This window comes from Osmia bicornis, chromosome 3, assembly GCF_907164935.1.
Source record: "Osmia bicornis bicornis chromosome 3, iOsmBic2.1, whole genome shotgun sequence".
Classification (NCBI taxonomy): Eukaryota; Metazoa; Arthropoda; class Insecta; order Hymenoptera; family Megachilidae; genus Osmia; species Osmia bicornis.
This window is the reverse complement of record NC_060218.1, coordinates 7,213,658-7,238,480: the sequence shown is the minus strand read 5'-3', so window position 1 is coordinate 7,238,480 and position 24,823 is coordinate 7,213,658. Positions and strand designations below refer to the sequence as shown.

General features: G+C 36.5%; 1 protein-coding gene across 3 annotated transcripts in view; it reads right to left on the bottom strand.

Moving 5' to 3' along the window:
• Nucleotides 1-215: 215 nt before the first annotated feature.
• LOC114871999 (protein timeless homolog) overlaps nucleotides 216-24,823 on the bottom strand; it is a 140,994-nt gene continuing 116,386 nt past the window's right edge. Inside the window, exons 16-28 of one of the 3 annotated variants that reach the window (XM_029178695.2) lie at nucleotides 10,329-10,403; nucleotides 10,174-10,258; nucleotides 9,912-10,110; nucleotides 9,268-9,505; nucleotides 8,900-8,997; nucleotides 5,236-5,335; nucleotides 4,616-4,750; nucleotides 2,347-2,553; nucleotides 1,526-1,810; nucleotides 1,180-1,287; nucleotides 962-1,114; nucleotides 698-811; nucleotides 216-610 (exon numbers count right to left, since the gene is read on the bottom strand). In XM_029178695.2, the coding sequence (XP_029034528.1) occupies nucleotides 390-610; nucleotides 698-811; nucleotides 962-1,114; nucleotides 1,180-1,287; nucleotides 1,526-1,810; nucleotides 2,347-2,553; nucleotides 4,616-4,750; nucleotides 5,236-5,335; nucleotides 8,900-8,997; nucleotides 9,268-9,505; nucleotides 9,912-10,110; nucleotides 10,174-10,258; nucleotides 10,329-10,403 (2,018 nt within the window). In that variant the 3' untranslated portion in view covers nucleotides 216-389. The remainder of the gene's footprint in view (nucleotides 611-697; nucleotides 812-961; nucleotides 1,115-1,179; nucleotides 1,288-1,525; nucleotides 1,811-2,346; nucleotides 2,554-4,615; nucleotides 4,751-5,235; nucleotides 5,336-8,899; nucleotides 8,998-9,267; nucleotides 9,506-9,911; nucleotides 10,111-10,173; nucleotides 10,259-10,328; nucleotides 10,404-24,823) is intronic. The other 2 variants (XM_029178697.2, XM_029178696.2) reach the window with 2 other exon arrangements.

Sequence of the window (24,823 nt, the reverse complement as noted above, 5' to 3'; positions counted from 1 at the left end):
GGGTGCGTCCAATTACCTGTAAGGGCATATTGGGTGACGAAGGAGATCATGCAGCGTGGTATACCTCGTCAGTGACACTGGAACTTCAAGTCCACCGAATCTGTTTTATCGACGAGAACGTCGATAAGTTGATTTCCTTCTACTTTATCAATGGATAATTATTAATTATAATTCCCAAGGTTCTTAATTATCCTGTTGCATTAATATTAAAACAATTCTCTTCACTTTATTTTTATTCACATAAAGAGTAAAATGTTATAAGCAGTTGAATCATCTTTATTTAAAAAAAAAAGAAATAAAATATGAAATGCTATATAAAAGAAAGTGAACAATGTTATTAAAAAGTAGAAATGAAACTGATGTTTAAAAGAGTAAAATTGTATCTTCCATTAATCTTCATCGTCGCTAATTATCATGCGAGACGTTCTTTGCTGAGTAGGTTGCTTTTCAACGGATTCTTCTTCATCGTCGCTAATTATCATTCTGGTACGTTTCTGTTCAGTATCCTGAACAGATGGTTCAGTTTCTTCGTCGCTATCCAGTAAGCGACGTTTCTTTACCGTTTCATTTTCTTTGTCCGAACTATCCGATCGATTTCTTTTTCCTTCATCTGGTGTAAGTTTTTATTCAATAAATACATTTAAAATGACATCGGACAATTTTTACTTTGTTTAAACATATTCATTTCTTTACTTACCTTCAGTATCGTGGACGTTTCTCTCATTTTCCAGTTCAGAATCAGAAGAGTCGATAAGTAGTTTAGCACGACCACCAGATTTTCTTTCCTTTGTACTTGGTTTTTCTGTAATTTCTGAATTTATGTCAACTAAATCTATCGTTCAGATTGTTACAATTAAAATTAAACAAAAACATTTGTGAATCAATTTCCGGTGATCAAAGAGTTTAACCAGTTACATCAATAGAGGGCACGTAACTGAAAGTCTAAAATGTAAATGCGTACCAACAGTCTGCGAACTTCTCGTTTCCGGTTTTTCAACTTCAATATTGATCTGTTCCGTCGATTTTGAAGAAACTTTACTTTTCGATGATATCGATTCGAAATCTACATCGGGTTCAGAATCAGACTGGCGAGAAGTGGATGGTTCTGGTTCGGCTAAAATGTACATAGAAGTCTTAGTAATTTTAGTAATTAGAAAATAATTAACAAGAATTACATACCTGTAGATTTGAAATATTTTCTAATATTTTCTAAAACATCGACATCATCGTCACTTTCATTATTTCTATCGCTATCAATTTCCCCCGCGGTTGAAGCTGCTCTGGGTTCTAATTATAAAAGTATTAAATTTTAGATCAATTTATAATTTTGTAAAACATTGCTTCATATATAATTATGTATAATATTAATATTATTTTTCTATAACAATAAATCCTGAATTCTTAAAAAAAGTATCCCACTGTTCCACTAATAATGTACTGGGATATGTTTGACCCTTAATTATCATCAAATTACTGATTGAGAAGGTACAAATACTTATGCAACTCGCTGTATGCATTATACTACCTTCAACAACGAAGTTTCCTGCGAGTGCAGCGTCGATAAGGTTGCAGTGCTTCTGAATCGTCGAATTAAGGATATTAGATGGTATACGCCAATAAGATTCCTGTTCATCAGCAGGAGGTGTGAATCCCATGGCTCGAATAAGCTTTTGAAAGCTCGGTGAATCCATCGCAGTCGACGAATAATCTGTCAGTGGGACTAAAGGGATACCTTCGGAGCTTTCCTCGTCTCGATCGTCTAGGACATCCTGCAGGGATTCCTTGATCCATTCTAGTGCTTCGTTCATATCTGCTTATCAAAAGATATCGTTATACCTCTGCATAAAATTTTTTATATTAATCATAAAGTATTATACATTTTTTAAATTTGAAGTAGCAACAATTAGTACAGTGCTAAAATTATCATAGTTTTCCCTATTATAAAAATAAATATATGATTTTAGCTTGAAAGTTTGAAACCCTTCTTTAAAAGAAACTGTATCCTGATAGGTGACGAATACGTTGACTCGACACAAAAGGGTGGCAGAATCGTTTTTTAACGATGTCTCTTGAAAAATCCACAGGGGATAAACCGGTACCATCTCGACACGGGTCACATTTGTATCGCAGAAGTTTCTTTGACAAGTCATTTCATTTTCCATTCGTCTTTCTTCGCGCGATCACTGCAATCTTTTGTTCCTTTTCACGCTCCAGAGACACTTGTCCTCCGTAAAGGTACATAGAGAAGAGAATAATATTCGCAGTCGCTAACGCGAATTTTATTCCCATAAATCATCGGGACCATCCCGCGAAGCTGATAACACAGGGGTCGACAGTGTTACTTACTTTTTTGGATGACATCCTTCAACAATCCAGATAACTGTGCACTCGTGTAGACCATAGTTGGCTGATTCCTCTTGCCCATCTTTGTTTTTTTGCTGGTTGGTTTATTGGGAGCCTTGTTCTTACGGGTCGAGGATTTTCCAGCTTCTTCGTCGCTGCTTTCATCCTCTTCGGAATTACTAACAGACTGCGTTTCCCACGACGATTTACCTTTTTGCGATGTAATAGGAAATATATATCAATGTTTCCCGATCGGGCATCGTTTCGATATTATGTATGTACACGCAAATTGCATTTCAAACTTGGATTCATTTCGACGCATAGAAACATTTAGGTATAGCACATATGGATTTTTGGAACTAAGGAGTGGGAGGGGAAGCAATTAGTATTAAAAACTATTAAAAACCAACACATGTATTAAAAAAAGTTATTTAAGTTTTTCTATATATATAGCAATAAAATCATAAATGAATTATGATCAACACTTTTCCTCTTGTAAAATTACATATTTCTAATTAATTTATTGTGATAATATTTCTTCCTTATTTCATTAATAGATACTATATAAGGAAATTTATTTATATATTTAATTTATAAAATAATGCAATCTTTATCTATAATTTACATAAAAAGTTCGTTCATTATTCTGTTCTAGAGTATCTCTGTTTCATCACTTAGAAACACGGAAATTTTAATTAAGGTAGTAAAAACTTGGAGTCTGCTCTTCAACAGCGATTAACGTATTATAAATTCATGAGGACATCGGAAGTTAAAACTGAAGTTCAGGACTGCGTGACGGTTTTTAATTTAATACCTCGATATTAACAGATACCGGACAAAAAGGTAAGCGAACTCGAGCAGTATAAAAATGTAAATACCTGTGGAAAAGGTAATCGTGATGTAACAAGCGAAACAATTTTACGTTTACAGAGGGAAGAAAAAGAATTTTCCTCGGTATAGGAAATGGTATTCCCTCGATTCGCGTACGTTTCTAAAATATTTCGATCAGCACACATGCAATATTAAGATCCACCGTTGCATAGCATCTCGCGGAATCGTATTCGCCCCCGCGACAAGGAATCCGCGAGGAAACGTTATTTCAATGCCACGTAAGCGAAGACAAAGCTTTGCTTTTATACTTCATCTCCTAACCTTGTGTATCTACAACGCGCGATCTATTGCAACACATTGAATACAAATAAGCGTACGTGGGCGGGAAGAGAAAAACAATAACAAATGATAAATATGAAATTCCTAGCAGTGTAATGGAAGTAGGGGAACGAGTCATATTGGAGTTGGAGCAGGAAAAGCTACGACTGAATTTCCCGTTTTTCGATATTAAATAACAAGATTTGTATTCCGCGACGAATCCACCCACGAACTACTCTCCCGTTCGTGCACAATGCTCAGGTGGAAAATTCAAATATTACTTCGATCGTGTTTTTTTGTATTCATAACTCGTGGAACTCGTTAAACACATGTTCATTCATTGATAAAACATTCCCTTAATGAAACTATGGAAAACTTTTCTGTTATTTATTTCAATAGCTGAATTAAATAACAGAGGTTTGGAAAACTTCTATGAATTAAAACAACAGTTTTCCATTCTTTAATCAATTATATCAGCAAAACGAAAATTCATAAATTTCGATACCATCGATAAATACATATATAGAATATTTTAATCGTTTCGAATAATGTGTTAGACAAAAACGATGCATAAAATTAATTACTTATCTAAGACTTCCAAAAAAATTATTTTTAAAAATCTCTACATTGAATAGAATCAATAATTTTGCTGTTCCTAGGGGCAAGAAGCGGATAACGAAATCTATATACCATCCCTTCTCTGATAGCATCGGCGAAAGGTTTTTTTCTCCTCGAGCCTATAAAAGAATCGGAAGAGGGTCCTACAAGAAGATTCCGTGCAAATTGATCTTGCCTTTATTTTTTCCCCCCTTTCTCTGTTTATCTCAGGCCGTTCGCTTTCCTGCGAGGCGACACTTGCTCCCTCCAAAAACGAGTACACTGGATGCAGTCGATGGCAATCGTGTTAGCAGAAGACTGATCGAATAGGAATAGTCGGCGAATCAGAGGATGGTAAGAAAGACAGATGCGAATGGAATGGGATAGGATTGGCCGGAACTGGGGGTGGTTCAGAGATCTGTTCGAAGTCGAAGAAAGGGCTGGAAAAAGGGAAGATGCAGACGGCCACAGGATGAGAACTTAGAATGAAAAAGAAAAAAAAGAGAAAGATAGGGCGAACACTCACCGTGGTTGCTTTTTCTGGATCGTTTCTTGCGCAGCTCCTTGCGATCCGTGGCCAATCCTAATTCCAAAAGCTTCTCCTTGATCTTTGGCTTCGGCCGCTTTATTGTAAGCCCATTGAAGATCAGCTCCACGGGATCTGTTGTTCGCAACATAAACCGTATCGACATTATTTCGACGTTTGACAGAATTGGAACGTTCATTCGATACGGATCGCAGCAAATGGAAGGAAATTAAATCAGGAAAATTGGATTCAATCTTCCGATAAGTGATCTCTGCTTGCTCTTAATAACAGCCTAACGTGTAGAATGATAAAATAAACCGAGAATCTACGATACGTTTTAATTAGAAGGATGAAACTTAAATATTAGATCATATCAAACGCTCGTGACGTTCGTATTGTCGCAGAGTGTGGTATTTCCATAATTCAGATAAATTTTATTTTATGAAAAAGTCTTTTAATTTCATGTTTTTTCTAAAAATTTAAATTATAAAAATCTAAAGTACTGAAAATGTAATTTTATTCAAAGTAATCAAATAAAAAGTTAAAGAAACACGCGGCTTCTATTACTGAAATTTTCTTTTAAACATGATACCTAATCATGGAAATTGTTTAAATATTACCTTCATCATCTTTTAGCTGCTCCCAAAGTTCTGTAAGCTGAGTAATTTCATCCTCTGACCATTCTGTCGGAAGCCTCTTTAGAATCTCACTTCGAACGCTCTAGATAAAAAATTATCAAATTTTCTCAAGTAAACATTCACGCCCAAATACTGGTACCTCAAATCTCACGCCTACAATTCAGTATTTCTAACATGATATATCATCGATAGTTCTAAAATTTAATTTCATTTTATAATAGAATTAAAAAATCATGTGAGCTTAATTAGAAAATCCTATATACATGTATTCCTATCGTTTAGATATAAAGATAGCAGGGATCATCGGGTAACTGAGCTTTTGAAGAACGTTTCGTGCTTAATTCCTGATCTGAAATCCCTGTTTCCTCGAAGAAAGGTAAAGGGAAAAAGTACGATGCTTGTTTTCCAACGATTACGTTTCACCCTCGAGGTTCTTGTTGGTTCTCCTAAATGGCCGTCGCGTAGCGTTATGCGACTTCACGGATTAAATGAATGGCAAATGAACAGCTTGGCGTAGTTTTCCCTCGTTCAGTTTTCAGGGGCGAAAGGTATCCGCGCATGAAATTATTTAAATGAAATGCCCTTGCTCCCTTTCGCGGATTTTCTCGGCGAATCAATAATGTTTCGTCCCTTTCTCGTTTACTTTACTCCCCTACTTAATGCTCATTTCGGTAAGTCGATGCTTAGTTTACCAAGAGACTATACTAAGTCTCTGTGATAAGAGGAAAGTAGATAATACAACTCATTATTAAAATAATCATAGGAAGAATTAAAGTGCTATAATAGAAAACTGGAGAAGAGTATTGCTAAGAAAAAATTGAGAAAAGAAGAATTCTAATAAATTATTGAATAGCATTCCAAATATTTGTCACGATAAAATACTTCTAGAGTTGGATATCATTACTGAAAGTTACACAGACTTACAACGGTAAACATCATTAAACTTTACCAAAGTGAAATGTTAAATTGCTTATTTTGAATTTCAACTGAAATACAACATTTACAGTGATTAATTCGGCGTCAGATAAACTTTGAGGAGACTTCTCTAGAAGGAATTTCTTAGGAAATCAATAATACTCCAAGCAATCCAATCAGCTTTTACTAAGGGTGGAACATCAGTCAGTCCCTTCTTGTTAATGATGGTATTTACTTATAACAAGCTGTACATAAACACCAGATGTAACCACATGTAACCATCTAAAATTACAATTCAAATTTTAAACAAAAAATTCAATTTTCAAACAATTTAACAAATATTCGACAATCTTCACAGAGTGAATATTACTGAACATTTTAATTATTCAAATTATCCCACAATCAGTGATTGATTAAAAATAATAAATTTCTGAGACGGTACTCATTATATTTATAAAATATATCAATCATGCACTCATTAAATAATCAAGGAATAATTATACAAGAATTCTATTGCTAGAATCAGTCAAGGAATCAATAACATCCCAAGAAAGCCAAGACTCGGTCCGAATCGATGATAAAGGGACAATCAGCTCCCTTTACTACAGTAGCAACGGGTGCACACCTATGATTAATCGTCAATTTTGAAGTGGGGTAATACCGTTTTAACGCTACTCAGATATATCGTCGCCTTTTCCTCCAACTCCGCCCATCTATCTCTCTTACTTTCCCTCTATTTCTCTTTGGCGCACGTGCTTCCATGTCTCCTAGACGCCTTAAAGCAGGTAATGTCTTAAGATTATCGGTATAACGTGTCCTGCCGTGATGTTGTCCGATGAGTTTTCCACCCAGTAAACAGAACAGTGTAACGAGAGGAGTCCAGTTAGATCACGAACCAAGTATTAAACGCATAAATAAATGAAAAATAATATTTCTTATTTCTATGTTAGACTTTTTAAACGAACCTTGTTCGAATGTTTCATTGATGCTTCGTTCGATTACCAAGCGAGACGCGTTTAAAAGTGCATTACACGTAAACTTAACGATCATGCAAATAGCGAATCTCATTTCACCGTACATTTTCATGCAAATTTTCTTCGAAAGTTTCGCCGTTACATTCGCACTTTTTAGAGCTCGGAAAATTTCTGCTTTTCGAGCTATGCAAATCCATAATACATGAATTGGCAGTTACTTGTTCCGAAAGGTTTTGTTTAAAATCGTATTGTAAACTAGTCTGAAAAGTTGTCGCATAAAGGATTATTCAGAAGGTAGTAGAACACGAGAAAAGGACGAAACGAGTATCGGTATAACGAAACATTGAAATCTCAGCCATTCTTTACTTCGCTGTTAATTCACCGCTACACTTTTCTTCACTTCTTTTTAATAATCTTTTCTACGCTCATTGTTACTGAATATTCTTTCACCTGTGAATAGTATTATACTGGAAGCATTGATACTGTTCAACAATAGAACAGTTATGAAAATCACGGCTTTTCTGTGGTATTTTTTATCCGATACTCATTACAATTTCTAAAATTTTTCTAACAATAAGCATTGTTATTTATTGATCATTAGTCTGATAATTTTTCTCAGTTGCTAATAACTGGACTTAGTTTTTTGAATTTTCCTAAATACTAAATCTACACATTAATTACTCTAGAAATCATTCCAACAGTCAGTGAAATTGAAGTAACAAGGGTAGGAGTGTAGCAGGACAGGTATGTATGCAGAGGAAGGATTCATTCAAAGTTAAGGGAGCATCGTCTATTTATGTGTCTAGCTTCCTCTCGAAAATCTTGGATAGGAAAACGCAAACAAAGCGATAGCTTTTCATAGGATGGCAAGGCGCCGGAAGGGAACACTTGACAGGAGAAAATCTCGAGATACATCCATCCAGGAACGTAGAAGTCGCCGAGGGAGAAGAACTCTTGCTGGCGCAGCGGAAGTCGTGATCCACGCAGGAACAGAGGAACTTCCTTCTCGAACCGAGAAGATCGAGAGAGAAAAGGGGCTAAGGAAAGCTTCTCGCTGAAATTGTCTCCCGAGAATTTACAGTTCCTACAGCAATTCTCTGGCTCCATTTTTTGCATATGTGTTTACCCCGTCAACGACGCCAGTCCAGAAACTTATTTTCGAGGCTGAGGCCACCCCTCGTTTTCTCAAGTTCCTCGTAAATCATTGACATTGTCAGGGTTTCGTTGATGAGAACAGTCCAATGACACATTGTTGAAAGATGACGTACAGAAGAAGAAATTTAACGAACCTTTGATGAATATTCATTTATCGCTTGGAATAATAAAATTTAGATATACAATAATTAATAAAAAAAGATTGATTTTTTTTATATAGAATTTAATTCGTCATATCAAGGATCCTAATACTAGGAAAACATTTATTAACTTTAGTATGAAGTTTTGAGATAGATATATGTACGTCTTCCTTTAAACGAACTGTAGAGATACGTGGGTTTAGCGGATATTGGTCTCGTAGAACCGATAAATCACGGAGAAAATAATCTTTGCGAAATATAGCCACTATATTTTTTTCGTAATCGACTATTTTCGCTGACTCTGCAACTCCCGATCTCTCTTCAATTTCATTCATATAAAAAATTGACGCTCACGTGTGTTATAGAAAAAAGGGTGAAAGAAGTACTACGTTTTAAAATTTAACATCTCATAACGTTGATAAAAATAGATTTAAAATGAAAATTGTTATAGTCAGTACTTACCTTAGAATTGACAATCAAGCACAGTTCTTTCAGCTTCTTTATAATACCACGTCGTGTTCGTTCTTGATTGATATGTTCCAATATCCAATCAATGACATCTAAACAAATAAACAACACAGGTAATTCCTTCAAACATCTATATATATTTATATGTAATTAATTGAAGAATTTATTAATTCTAGAAATTAAAAATTTACAGCAAAAAAAGAGATTTTGTAATTTGTAAAATTGTTTATTAGCAAAATTATGTGGAATTTAATGAAATTTAATTCCCAGCAGAGATAGCCAGAACAAAAGGGTTAAAAATGATTGAAAAGGAAGGAAAATGTAGTAAACCATAGAATTTAGGGAAAATCAGAGCAACTTACCCTGGGGATAGTTGTTAGTCTGATGTTCCATAAAGAGGGTGCGTAACTCGTCCTCTTGGGCCTCGGTCCAGGAACGCTGAGGAACTTTCTTGTTATCCGTTTCTGCGTTGTAACCATCGACGACTTCAGCCGCGTCACGAGTGGTCTTCCAAAAGAGCAGCTCCATGTACGCTTTCTGGTTCTTCTGGGCGACTTCGATAAAACGTCGGATTATGAAGACAGCGAACTTTTGAAGTTCCTGCAAAGAGGGTCTGTCGGTTTTTATCATAGCAGACAAGCACCCCATTAAATAGAACGCACGGATGCAAATTCGACGAGATATTTTGTCGAGCTGAGAGAAACCAGAATCCACAGAATGTTGTTTTTAAAATTGTCATTATTTTTTATTTATATTTTAAACTGATCATTTAACACGCAACAGTCTCGTTCATTCGTTTCAAGGTATGATAAAATTAAAAATACAATGTAAAAATCATAGGGTTTCGTGGCTTTAATTATGAAATTAATCTCTTGAATTTAAATAACGAGCTTTGCAGAAATCTCATTTGTTTTCTGATGAAATTAACTCTTTGTGGTACGACGTAATTAAGATTATTTCTGCATACAAATACCATTTAATTTCCTCATTCTTGTTTTTAAATTACCTTGTGACCTGGATGTTTCGATTCAAGTATTCTTTGAAAAACGCGGAACATAGATGCTTGAAACATCATTCCTGGCATTTTACAATCCCAAGCAATTCGATGCAGCATTTTATTGACATAATGGTTTACTTCGTCCGTGTTTTTATCAAATTGTTGCAGCAGAACCAACATAGCTTTAACAATTTTCACATTGGCGAATCTTAAACAAAATTTCATATTAGGAACATTTATTTAGCATTAAACAATTGCCTTTGTAATTTACCTCTGAATGAATTCAGGAAAATTGAAATTAGTTTCCACAGCTACAGAATCTGGTTGGGATTCTTCTTCCTCGTCTTCTTCCTCTTCTGAAACAATATATTTTATCCTATGTAACTTAACAAATTTCATTAAAAAAAAAAGTTTGTTATACATTACCTGACACGTTATTAAGAAGATTCTCGATATTTTCCTGCTGATTCGTCTCGCTTTGTGTAACAGGATCATCTTCGACTATTGAGAACAGAACGAGATATTAATATTAAACATGATTTAAAAAACAAATAATATAATTTCTAATTTTTACATTTCATACAATTTGATATAAAATTAAGAAACATGAATAATAATATAAATATCAAATCAAATTTTCTATGTGGGGAGAATTTCGGGTCTACTCCCCTATATCTTCTTCTCGGAAACGCTTAAGGGATGAAGCGAGAGTCTCTGTAAGGGGAAGCTTACGGCGAGGGTGGAAAACCCACGAACCCCCAAACTGGAGGAAGCTTTTGGAGGAGGTTTTCAGCCCCAAATGCTAAGGGAAGGGGCATCGCTATTGTTTCTGGAGAAGCCTACTATGCCCGAAACTGTACATCGCTCTTTACAGCGTTTACAGCGTTTATTTCAAAAATCACGTAACCGACGTATAACAATTTTCAAACGTCCAACATCGAAGCTTTTGTTCCAGTATCAACTACTCCATTGAATCGCACCAGAGAAGACTCAACGAATGTCGACAGTCGTTTTTGGTCATGATCGAACTCGGACAAATCGTAGGTGGGGGATTTAGACCGCGAAAGCGGAGATCACGGGATGGTTTGTTAAAATCCATCGATGAAAAAAAAAAAAAAGCGGATCGTGGGAGGAAAAAAAAATGATCGCGGTTGGATTAATTTACGGAGGTCATGCGGAATTCCGGAAATGGCGATGGTTCGGTCCGCGAAACGGCCACTGGAATCCGCATGTATACACGCGGAGCGGGAACGTGGAATCCGATCGGTCCGATTTCACAGGTTTCGGGTTACCCGGGCTTTTTTCCTATTTCTCTGCATTGCAGCAACCGAACCCCGACCAACGAATTAAGCAGCCGTGGAAAGACGATTACATTTTCGACGAGTCTGACGGGGCCAGTGGTCGGTGAAAAATTGCACCCGGTGAAAGCAACGATTGGATCGGCACAAAGCCTCGTTACGCGGTAAATTTTCTAAGGCTTCGCCGACGTATCCTCTTTCTTCGTTTTCTCGAAGCTGTATTTCGCTCGAACCTGCCAATGGAATGGTTCGAGCTTCGAATCGTGAATGAAATTTCAATCTGCCTTTAATTTATCATATTCTTCTATTTTCTTTTTATAGCGTTACGTGATGCTATTTCTATAATCGTGATTCGTACTTTGAATAAATTTTTCTAAACATAATATCATGCCTAATAATGCAGGTTAGACATCGCTCAACACAGAAACACGTTAAAATGAATCGTTCCAAAACAGTTGCAGGACGAAGTATTCAAAATTATCGTGCAAAGTTTCGTTTCAAGTGTTTCGTGTTGCTCCGACCAAAGAAAACTTTGCAAGCTGTCCGAAGAATCCGGTTTGCTTGACTGATGTCGACGACGATGCTATTTCAACCGAAAGTTTTAATTGTTCCTTTCCATGGTATTCTGAACTCGCTGCGCTGACTCCAGATAAAATAAAGCCTTCTGAGGAAATCGCGACGTTTCCATCTAAACTTCAAAGATTTCTTCGTGGTCGAAATAAATAGAAAGTGTTCAGTCTACTAGGGTCATCATAGAAATCAATTAACAATTTACAGGTTAATTGAGAACGTATAATAATTTATAGAATAAGAAATAATTCTTCTCATCGATCATTTGTTAGCAGCAAATTCTACAATTAGCTACTACGAAAATTTCTATCATTGATCTGCACTACTTTTGAGCAGTAAAGATAGATTTCTGCGATTAAAATTCAATAAATCATTATTCATTCGACGAAAATTTTGGAGGAAGTTCATTTTAAAAATACATACGTACACATTTTCGACTCGGCAATTAAGATCTATAAATGTCCAACGCTTCATCTTGAATTCCGTTAAGGTATAACTAACTGATATAATCTTGGAATACAATCTTGTTAGGTGCACAGGAGTTATAATATAATTCATAGACACGAGAATTGTTAGGGTCTCGTACTCCATCTAGGAATTGCATATCTATACAAGAGTTTCGAAACTGAACACGTCCGACAATGTTCCATCAAAGCTCTTTGAAATATTAGCAACAATGCATATATAAGATAGACAATGATGCACACTTGTTTCTTCCTTAAGCTACTTACGTGTGACCCGCCTAAATATTAAATATTTTCTTATTTATATATTCAAGTTTTTAATATTATATTCTTGCAGCTTGCAGGGTTGCAATTTTAGCCTTCTATAGAACAAATCATTGATTTAGATTCGTATCTGGAATAAATTAATCTTTAACCCTTTGAAGAGGGAGCATTATTAAACTTGCACAGAGTATGATTAATTAAAGAGATAGCAATTCTATCCTTCAAAGTATATATTATAAATCATTATTGCCTACACTTATAGCTGTTTTGTATTAAGAATATAACATAAAATGTACAGAATTATAAATTATATTAAAAATATGACTTGAATGCTATCTAATTTTTTCTTTGCTCAGTTTATGAATTTCCTATGATTGCGAAATTCGAAAACACTATCGAAATTCTGCATACTTATCTATCTTCATGGAAAATGGAACATGGTACTAAGATGTAAGAGCACTTCGTTAGTAAAGCCTGGTTCATCTGATAGATTAACCACTTACGTACATTAGTGTGTGTGTAGGTACTCCGGGATCAACGATTACTAACGGTGCATGACCAAAGTCTCCTGATAACTCCGGTTATGTCTTGTTACAGGCTTATCGATCGGCCCTACGATTCAATGGTGACATATAATGGTGCAGCTGCGTGTGCACAGGTGTGTACGCATACAGGTGTCTGAACTATACAAAGGCGATTTACAAGCGATGAGAGTGTCGCTTCTATCACGTCCATGACGACGCTTGATTGATTTACGCGCTCCTAGCAAGTTTTGTTTAATTACATTTTATCGTGTTTCGTAGGGACAGTAGCGTGATAAGAATTATTAACACGTTAGTTATTGCAGTGATAATGAACGTGTATGTGCATAGTAAGTACAGCGTCGAGCATGGAAGTCCTTCCCAGGAGAATGGCGATCCCCCCACTCGTAGGCTTTTACGGGTTCTCCCGACTTCACCAGAAGGCGGTCCCGAGGCGTCTGACAAAGTAGGGGCGGGGCCTCATAGGTCTATGGCTCCCCATTACTTGCGTATAAACGTTTACGCAGGAGAATTTGAATCGACAATTGTGTTATCATTCTATACTAAATTTTATTATACCTAATAATTAAAAATTACACTATTTTGTTTCTGTTGTAAATCACTTTTAATATTAAATTTTATTTTTGATATTAAATTTGTAGTGCCAGTCACCGAAATGGTGTATAAATCTGGTACTGTAATAACAGAGTTTGACATATTTAAGATATTAAAAAATTACTGGCAATTTTTGAACAACTTTATTTTATTCGAAGGCTGTTTCAATAAAATTTTATTGGAATAATGCCCAACAACAATGATCCGGGTAATAAGCGCTGTGTGTTAAATTCCTGTGCAAAATTCAATATACTATATAATATAACTTCCACATGTCGTAAAGAATATGTTATTAACAGATAAGGAATCTCTTCACTGAATACGAGACTATATGTGAGATATTATTTCTCCCTCTGGACTGGTAGGTAATTCCTTCAAAATAATTTGCATTTCAAGTCAGAAATGTTGCTGGTAAATGTAGATTCAAGGCAATTGCACCATGCGGTTTATAGCCTGCAATCATGAATTTTATGCATGCTCATTACATTTCATTCGAGCTTCTATCTGTAGTATATCACTCTTTATTACCCACCGCAATTCCCTATTACTTTCTGCTATCTGTTTGTTTCTAAAGGCTATAATCACCCTTTAATTGAACATAAGCACGTAATACTTATTAAACATTGATGAAAAAATCATTATAAATATTTCGTATTTAATCACGATAACAATTTATGTACAACAAAATCGTTATTGATCGTGAAACACGTCGAGTGGTAAAAGTTAATATGCAGTATTTCTTTCCAACGTTATCAACGATTTCTCATCCAACTGTCAGGTTTTTCGGTTATTTCAAGCCAAACAACATATCTTCAGATATAAATCCTTCCCCAAAGTGAAACAGTAGACAGTTTCTGTGAAAACAGTATCCTCTATCAACGAATTATAATTAACATTCTCGCCGAGTCTGTTCGTACTTGATACCGATCTCTCGTTACACTCACGATCTTGATCCCCGAAACATTAAATTAGGCGTTATCGTGGGTGCGAACACGAGGGTGGCATTATGCGATTGCGTTACTCGCCTGTAATAAGTGTTGCCTAACGTACACACAGTGGATAGGTAAATAGGTTCGAGCAGGGCCTATCAGAAGTTTCATGCTTGAAAATAAGGGACGGGGGATAAGGGGTGAGGGTGGTTGCGGATGAAATAGGCAAGGGAGAAATAGAGCCTGGAGTGGGTAAGGACGAAGGGACGAGGTGTAACTCGGTTTATCGTTGCCGGGACGAAAACTCTGGCGCAGCGCCCTGCTGTAATTTGTGAGAAGATAATAACCGTCGTCCATGGGCACAGCTATCGAATTGCTTCTCTTTTTTATTCACACCATGTATTGCATTTAAAAAAGGCAATCTCCGAAATAATTTGCGCGCTATCGGTTAGCCGCTTTACCGAGATAGAGCCGAGGCGCGGAAATAAGTGGCATCTAAAAGCGGAAAGGGAAAATGCTGAAAGGACGATAACTGTGTTACGAATGATTTAGTTTGCAATTGTAATGCTGAAAACGAAGTAGATCACTTAACGATACTATAATTTATAAATAATGCAGCTGATAATTAATTTCAAATTACCGATGACCATTTAAACTATAATGCAAAATTATGAAATGTCTTTTTATAAACAAAATTTTGTCGTTTAGGTAACTTACTGTAATGCAAGAACCAATTTTCTACCCGATACAGTCGTTTCTTTTCGAGGTACTCTAAAACACATTTCCGTCCTTCGTTGAAGAGAACTCATCCTCATTATTATAACGGTAACGCGGTTTCGGGGTGGCTACAGTTAACCAGCTTATTAACGTAATTAACGTACAGAGGGTCCTCGAAAGGGGAAGCTTCCGGTGTCGTGGTAGGAAGAAAAGAGGCTTCGCTCCCTTGCAATTTGATACTCGCCACAAAGCGACGAGCAAGACGACGTTTCTCTACTTCTTCCGCGAGACATTCTTAAAGGGCTCTTTAGAATCAGCTTTCCCGGTTGCTCTTTGTCCGCGTATCATCACGCGAGGGTTAAAGTTAGAAAAAAGCTTTGATGTTCACCGTCCGTCGGCCTTTGAATGTACATGGGAAGCTGAGCATTTTTTTTTCTCTTTTTTTCATGAAAAAATTCTCCGCTCTACGAGCCTAAAGGGACGTTTTAACGTGTGCTATTTATACAATCTCCTATTTACACGCCTCGCCTGTGTGCGCAGAAACTTAGGCCACTCTTTCACACCGGGCTTTCAATGAACTCACCGAAGTGACTTTTTAACCCTTCAACAGCGGAGTCTGGGTCAACTTACCGAAACTTACAAAAAATAAATAAAAATATTAATCTAAAGTTAAACGTATCATTTTTAAATAAAAGAGTTTCATATATTTGAAGTATAATATGAAATACAACATTAAATTAAAATCGGGTCTCTCTCCATATTATTACTATAAAAAGATAAAATCGCAAAGCCAACATCTATCTTCGTTCACTGTCATTTTTCCAAACACGTTCAAACAACCATTAATTAGCAGGGTCTATAATTAAACACGAACTTTCGTGGGGACGAGCCGAATTGACCGCATTGGCCGCATATCGCGGCTATTATCACAGAAAAACAATAATAACCGGTAGGTAGGTTTGACCTACCTACCCTATTTACCCAACTTTCCACTACCGGTGATTGATCGACTCCTAATTGTTTCACGAGTTCTGTAGCCGAATGTGCTGTATTTACCGATAACAAGTTACCGATCATTTTCATTTATAATATCGTACTGCTGTGAAATATGGATGTTGTTGCGACGGTTCGTTCGAAAGGATTTCTATCGAAAGAAAATAGAAAATGGCAGCAAAGCTGGGAATTGAATGGCAAAGTTGGCGAAGTATGGCGGGTTTAACCGCCGTAGCGAAGTTCAGAATTTAAAAGCAGTAAATACTAAGTCCTGTAAGTAGCGCTCGAGCTTGCAATTTGATACGACTGGCAATCTGACAGCTAAACAGGTTATAGAGGTAACTTTTATAGTCGACCTGCTGAATAACAATCTCAAGATTTTATTATTCCGTCAGAATTATATTCTACCGTTTGTTGGAACTTTCTACGTATAACGAGAAAAGAAACTTTCTCGACGACGAAGAAGCTGCAGTTCTATGGTATATCATCCAAGGGCGTGTCTGTATAAAAAGCGAATCATGATTTCTTATAACAGAACAAGAAACAAGTCGTACCATTTCTTTCAGTTGATCGCTGAATAAAAATAATTAGCTTCTTCTATCGATAATTTTATAGTAACACTTTACCGCTGTTTCTTAATCAGTTTTCCATCGTCCTTTCTTTGTCCTTTTTAATTAACGTCGTAAATTCCGAAATGTTCTTAACACCTAAAAAGGCAATGAATTTTCCTTTCAAATTAGTCCGTTTTCACGGGGAGGCGATCTTATTAACGTTTTTCCAATCAAAAAAGTCCAGCGAGTCGCTTTCATCCTCATGCGATCTTCAGCAAGCTGTTGGAACCGGATTAAAGTCTGGCTGATCTTATCCAGCGCCTTCTTAAACCTCCCCTTTGGTAGCTGCCTGATCACCAGAGCAGAAGAAGTCGTCATTATCGAGTTTTCAATGAAACCCATTGTTGGTTAATGCCGAGCCGAATCGATTATTCGCTGGCCGTCGTTTTCGGCGTCGAAAGTGCAGACTATGCGATTTTCACGTGCGGATCGGTCGACGGTTTTTACGAAGGATAACCGTTCCGATACTGGTTACACGCAAGTCACGTTTTCCACCATGGCTTTTGTTATCGAATCAGGAAGCTGGATAAGTTGAACGAATAAAATCACCGTTCGGAACTGTTACATCATCGGTCCTGAAAATTGTGTCGGGAGGACCTTTAATTTGACGATTGAAGAAATCGATTAGACGGAGGGAAAAGATTAGTAACGCTCTAATTTGTCTCGTTAAGTGAAAGAATTCCTAATGACATGGATGATGAAAACTTATAAAAATTCATAGCTCAAAGTAATTAATTTGACTTCTTTAATTTTTTTAAATTTTAGTGTTAAAGCACTTGGTCGATGCTTAACTATTTATATTTTATAAATTATTCCATTTCTTCTTTTGTTTTGTGGAGTTAATCGATTTGGCGAATATTAAATGTGCAAATTAATTCGGTGCCATTAGTATCTCGCTTCCATAATTACTATAATATTTTAAATTTAAATACTTTTCCACGTTTTTGTGTATTTGAAACATGGCACAAGAATATAATAATAATAAAACTGATTTCAATAATTGACGCTGCTATGGATTTTTAAAAATATACCTTCAATCAAAAGAAAGAAAAAGGCACAGAATTAATTTGTACTCTTAATGATCAGTTAGAAGTGAACGGATGAACAGAGATACCCTGTATAACCAGCAAAGCCGCAAGAACCTGTAACAAAATAGGTTGGCAGTTTGAGAGTGCGACGACCGGTCAGGGGATGAAAACGTTTTATATCCTGCGGCTGCATACGAGATAAAGGAGAAAAGAGGGCAAAGGATCTGAGGTGTTTATGGTCGTGCGACGCCACGAATCCAACTCGAGATGCTTACCGTTCGTTCTCCCGCAGGGTCTGCTCTCCCTGCTTCTGGCCAATCTGCTGGTTCCGTGGCAACCAGAAAATTCTGTATTCAACGGCCGTCATGGTCCGGCACTACTATTAGGCCGGTAACTACTTATTCAAACCAGATCGCTCGAAACCGGTCCCCCCTTTCTACGAGCTAGTTGACAACTCGGTCACGTTTCACGGTAAAATCCTCGCCCGTTCCCTTTTCACCAACACCAGATGCGGTACATCCAGTGACGTCTCGGTTTCGCAACTCGCCAGCACCGGGTACACCGCTACGGTCCAGGATTACCCGAACGTTGTACCAGGATACCGCTATCGGGGCCGGCAATAAGACTAACGCCGCAAACGTTACCGCTACAGCTTGCGTTTCTCCTAACGACATCATTATCAAACTATCGTGGCAGTTATTGTTAGCGGTAATCGTATTAGCCAGCCGGAAGTGGTCGAACGGGTAACATTGGTGACGTTACAAGCGGAATCACCGGTTTAACTCGACCATCGATGCCATCGCGATTTAATCTTATCGCTATTGCTACGATCCTCGCACGGATACGGTTCATATTATTATCAAAAACACCTGTGATCGTAGTTATTATCGTCACAGAGACCTATCGCGATAGTACGCCCGGGACAATCGTTACTATACAGTTATCATGACCAAGGATGTTCCCAAAGAGTGTCCCGGTTCTAACGACAACTATTACTACCTCCGCCTACAACCACCTGACCCAACCTTTCCCGGTAACAATGTAGCCTTTGACCTGGTCTGACCGGGGCATAGTCCTTTTCTCTTCGTCCCTCTATAAGCAGCATTCTCTAGTCTCTCTGCCCCCGTTGTTTAGGTGCAGTTTTATTGTCAGCCCAACTCCCCAACGCTTGGTGGTCGCAGTCCCGGATGCGTGACGACGTACTCCAAGCAATTCCTAGTCCAGAGGAATGGCCAACGAGATCGGAAACATGGTTCCGGGCTACGTGTCCCTTGTGTATATCGACGTGTCCCTTTTCGTTATTTCGCCTCGTTTGCCGGCAAATGCTGTCCCTCGATTTTTCCTACATATACGACGAATTACAAGTTGCTCGATTTTTATGTGTTTCCGTGTTTCATTGGCTTTAGGGATACAATGGTCCAGTAAAACTGAGCGAAAGGTATTATTTTAGACGGAGGATACGAAGATAATTATGGGTAAAGAAGTGTTTTATCAGTCCTCGTTTTACGGTTATAGCGCGTAGTTTGATCCTTCCTTCAGTACAGTCCATAAGTTTTCAATGGGGTTCACGCCAGGGTTATTACTTGGTCAGGGCAAGGTTCGCACATGCTGATCAGTCAAAAACTTGGTGACACTCTTGCCCTTATGACATGGTGCTCCGTCATACATGGAGATGCAATTTCTATTTGGAAACCAGTCATTTATCCCGGGCAACAGAAACTTATGTAATACGTACTGGCACTGTCGATACAGCATCGTTCCTTTTTTATCTTTAAAAGGACCGATAGCTTTTTGCACAACTTTTTATATTTTCAAGTTAGAACTTCCATGTACGTGTTAAAGTGTTTTTGTACGAAAAATAAGCAACCTCGATGGAGCCTAAAAACAGGCTTTCCATTTGCTATGGCAACAAAAATAGGGGATGAAAACTGTTTCCAAAATATATATTTTTTTATGGTATATTAAAACCTACTCGTCCTAGAAAAATATTGTTACAGTTATTTTTCAAATATAGAGCACGAGGAATTTGTTTGATCAAAAATTTTGTCGTGATGAATAATAATTAACGAACTTCGAATTAATTAAAACTGTAGAATGAAAGCAATGGATTCAAACACTTTAAAACTGAATAGATTATGGATTCATGATTCGAGTCCCAAACGGATTCAAATGGGAAAACTTTTATTAACTTATGAATATTTCTTACAAAATCATCAATTTTAGGATTGCTCATATTCTGCTAAATTATACCAGTACTTATCGTTAGAGCAAAAAACTTAAATTGCTGTAAGAAACAAAATTTAGAAAATCAATTTATAAGCAACATAGTATTTCTAAAATACTGCACTGAATGATTATTTTAGGTGGGAGGTCCTTCTTAACAGCTACGAATATCACAACAAGCGATCGATTCGACGTTATTGCCACATAGTTTGTGGTTGTTGGTGTCTAACACAGTAATTATCGTGCGCATCCGGAAGGTATTATTGGTAGTGTTGTATGGAATCTAATACGCCTTGATCAGAGATTCCACAAGTTATCCTTTCAAAGTCCTTCGTACTATTTATTTATTGCAAATGTTAATAACATTGCTATTTTCAAATAATCTTCAATGATAAAAATAAAAAATATAATTTTCTGAACCTAACTATAACTATTCTCTGTTCTAGGGTCAAAATTTCAAATTCTGGCAACAAAAAAAAAATATAATTGCATTCTCATTAAAATTGATTAAAGCTTTATAATCACTCTGTATTTTAAACAGATTGCAGATTATTTTAATTGCATCGATATACAAACAACGAAGAAAATTGGAATAATTAGGAAGCACGCAATACGCACAGAAACAGATCTGCCTATTAATTATTTATAGTAATGTGATATTGATCCGTCTGGCTACCTTCCACCAGACTGACCGCTCGTAAACTCCATGTACACCATCCCAGCAGCTTTAGAACGTATATGTAGATGGGTTGCTATCATTAGTGCTGGTCATGTTCTATAGGGACACTTAATGGTGAGTGGAATGAGCTACTTCAATTAACCCAGCATTTCTTATTGCCGAGGTGGAAAATTTTTCAATAAATTCGAAGACTATTATCTTATTTACTAACCTCCTCTGAATAGTCTTGATTTTGATTTAAATAGCAAAAAGAATGTTATATTATTTTTGCAACAGTTTTATATTTCTTCTCTTCCTTTATTTATTTTAAATATACATTGCAACTAGCTTCGTTAAAAGTTATTCAACAGAAAATCTCTCTTAGTTTAAACAAACACACTCGTTTATATTTCGTTATTAAAGTCAATATAATTTTCTATATTTCCTACAGTAACCCATTATAATTAAAGGATATTTACAGGAATTATTTCATCTCTTCGTTCTATTTTACTTTCATTTGCCAGAATGGACATGTCTATAATACAGTACATAGTTGTCTTGCAAATAGTAGTATTAATAGAATGAAACGCGTTATAAACTGAACACGATTATTTGTAATTATTAAATAAAGATAATTGATATGACGAGCGGTAAAACCACAGAGTTGGACGGTTGATGATACGCGACACTGATAGCGGCGATCGATGTAGCAAATTTCGCTGAATGTTTCTAAATTCATTAGTTTAATGTAATCGAATGTGGGCAACGTTTAATACAATTAATGATTAATGACTGCAGTTAAAATATTTTATTACTAAATACAATTAATAATTAAATGAAAACCGATACACTAAATTATTGCTCGGACATGATTTAATAATATCAAAATACCTATTACAAAACAGCAGTTAACAATTAATATCCATAATTAGGGTCTGATTACTAATTTGAACAATCAATTAAATCCACAAAAATTTACGATGATTAATTTATCGTAAGCATTAATGAATCAATTAAATTGAGAGTTTTAATCTCTTGAAGTTTTTAGTGTTAGTTCGACGCGCGTTAGTAGTGGGCTGTTTAATTAATTAAATGCACCGCGATAGTAACAACTCGTTCCAATTCTGTGGAAACATCAGAAACATTATTATCGAACAAGTTTCATCGTAATATTAATTAGAAATTTATTTCAAATATTTAATTTATATATTTGTATCAGTACAAATTTTTATTATCCATTCGGGATAAAATGAGTTAATCTTCGAAGATGTTTAATTCATTTTTACAATTTTCCTTTTATAATTTTCAGAAGTAATTAACTTTAGGTAAGATGGCGTTTCAATTATCTTCTACAAACGATGCCTTATATTTTATCGTCCCGTCGAGTTTCACTTTTATCTGAAATTAAAACGTCGTTCTACGTGTCAGAAAGTGGCGTGGCCGAGTTTGATACCTTCTATAATCTTCACGATGGTTTTCACCTATTACGGAAATATTCGAGGAAAGCAAAAAGGTCTGAAAGTATGTGAAAAATGACCAAATACATTTAAGATCCCCTTTTATGTTGTCTCCTCCTGTTTTTTCAATTTCAAATGGAAAATGACCAGTTTAATAAAACTACAGAAAATTCGTGAATTTTACTAGAATCAAAATTTCAATTATTATTCTGAAAATCGGTAACTGATAGTTTTCACAAGTTTGATCGTTAGAGCGTATAAATCTCTTTTCGCAACTACCTAATGCGATCATCGGCTATCATTCGCTTCGGCTCGAGCGCACTTTGCGAGACTCATAGCTCCCCTGTGTATTTACGGAAAATCGGGTGGAAAATTAAGTTACAGGAAGGGTTAGGAAAGAACCCTTTGCCTGGTTTTTCCTCACGGTAGGATAATGACCGCGTTTGTCCTTCGTGATACCTATTTCCTGGGAGCCTCTTTACGACTTTCCCGCGTGTTTGTTGCGATACTAACGACCAGCTACCGGCCACCACCACCGCCGCAGATTAACTTTCCGCGTTCCCATCATTTTTCTCCATTAGCCGAAGATTTACGAGGGGTTTTCGCGCTAGTCCGCGATACTGCGTACAGTTGGAATCGTGTAATTGGACTTTCCTCGGTAACAGGTGCGTTAAAACACCGTTAACTTGCAAACTTCTTTACGTGTTGCGCTCGAGAAGGAACAGATTCATATTAAACATATATCTTTTCTTAACTATTTCATGATAAGAACATCGTTTCAGTTTCGTTATTCTTATACCTATTTCCATTTATTACATCAAATAATTGCAAACTTTCAAATTAACGATATCGTTGAAATTGTCGACCACAGAATATTTCTTTTATTTAACCCTTTACGCTATTCGAGTCACACTCGTAATACAATTTACGGTTCAAATGTGTCTTTGGTTGGTATTTTTAGTGTAGTTGAACTTTGAGTTGATTCAGTCAAGGATCGTTGAATGCATAATGTATCAATTTTCTTTATTTGTTTTGAAATTCGAGCAATTAATAGTTACCTTTGACTAACGCGACGACCGAAAAAATCCTAGCAGAAGGAATTAATGATAATTTTAAAATGTTATAAAAAAAGAGATTCTTTGACGTTCCATAAATATTTCCGCACACAGATATTTTCACGATTGCATTCACTGATGTAATAAAAAATTTTCGACAAAAATTCTAATCGCATTTTTGTCAAAGTTGTGCCAATAAAAATTTAATCGCCTACGTTTGGATATTAAAGAGAATTCAAGCTGTAGAAATTACGCTAGTATCAATTGTTTATGCAGAAATTGAGCGAACCGAGGCCCGATTATTTTTCCGCAAGGATATTTCACGTTACGAAGGTAATTTTCGTTGGGCAACACTCATTCCGGCTGTTTTTGGAGCACTTCCAAAGAACAGGGAACGAGGCTGCTCCGATAATATCGTTTTAGTGACATAAAATGTTCCCATTATCGTGCGAAATGAACTGCGGGTCGATTCCAAACGGTCTAATAAAGAGGGAAAAGTTTGGCAAGCGTCGTTTTTTATTTCATCCACCAAGTACCAGGAGCCTCCTTTCATCTGGAACCTGCTACTTGACATCCTGTATACTCGAAAGCTCTATTTTCAGAGTGTATCGAGTGCATCGAATACATTCAGTGAATATCATGGTTATTGAACAGCAAAAAATTGGGGAGAATGTGAAGGGTTGTGAACGAGAAGCAACCATGAAAACGTACAATTTTACATTATATATAGAATTATAATTAATTTTTCAATATCATGTAAGCAACAAGTATTTGCTTGTAATTGATCAGATACTTTTTCTTTCTTCTTTTTTCATCATACACATAGTGTTCTTTCCCATTTTCTTCAGAGGAAAGGATCAGGAGGATAGATAAAAACATAAGAGGTAAGATCGACGAAAAAGGGACGACGTAAAGGGACACGATAGAAGGAAGTTCCAAGTTTGGTATATAAAATTGCTGCTACTCTCTTTCCTCTCTGTCGCCTACCATCTCAGTGGCCGTTTTTCCCTTCTACTCCTCGAAACGTTTGCCAACAGCTATTTATCGTGAGACCGCCTCGGAGAAAAACGAAAAGTACTCTATTGTGGCCATTGCCGGCGTCTCCGACTCAAAAGTTAGAGACAACTAACGTACACAGGAGACGAGTGACGAATGATAAAGAGAGGTTGGTACACTCGCGATCAAATCAGACTTCCCTAGGGAAAATGACGATGTAGGGGAAGCAGGAATTCTCAAAACCTTCGTTTTTATGATATTCAAAAAATGATTATAAAATACTTTTATAGATGTAAAAAAATGTAATTTTTAATAAAAACAAAAATATCTTATTTCACTTGTAAACTGTTAATTTACGACTCCTTAATTAGCCTCTTTGGGACTTTAGAGATAGTCCAGACCCTCGCAGAGCGAATGCAGGACGAATGTCCGATTCGGCCTACCTCTACATGATCATCTACCCTGAAGACTTTCTACTTTCTAGTATTTCTTCAGGACCCAGGCTTTCTACCCTTCGGCGCG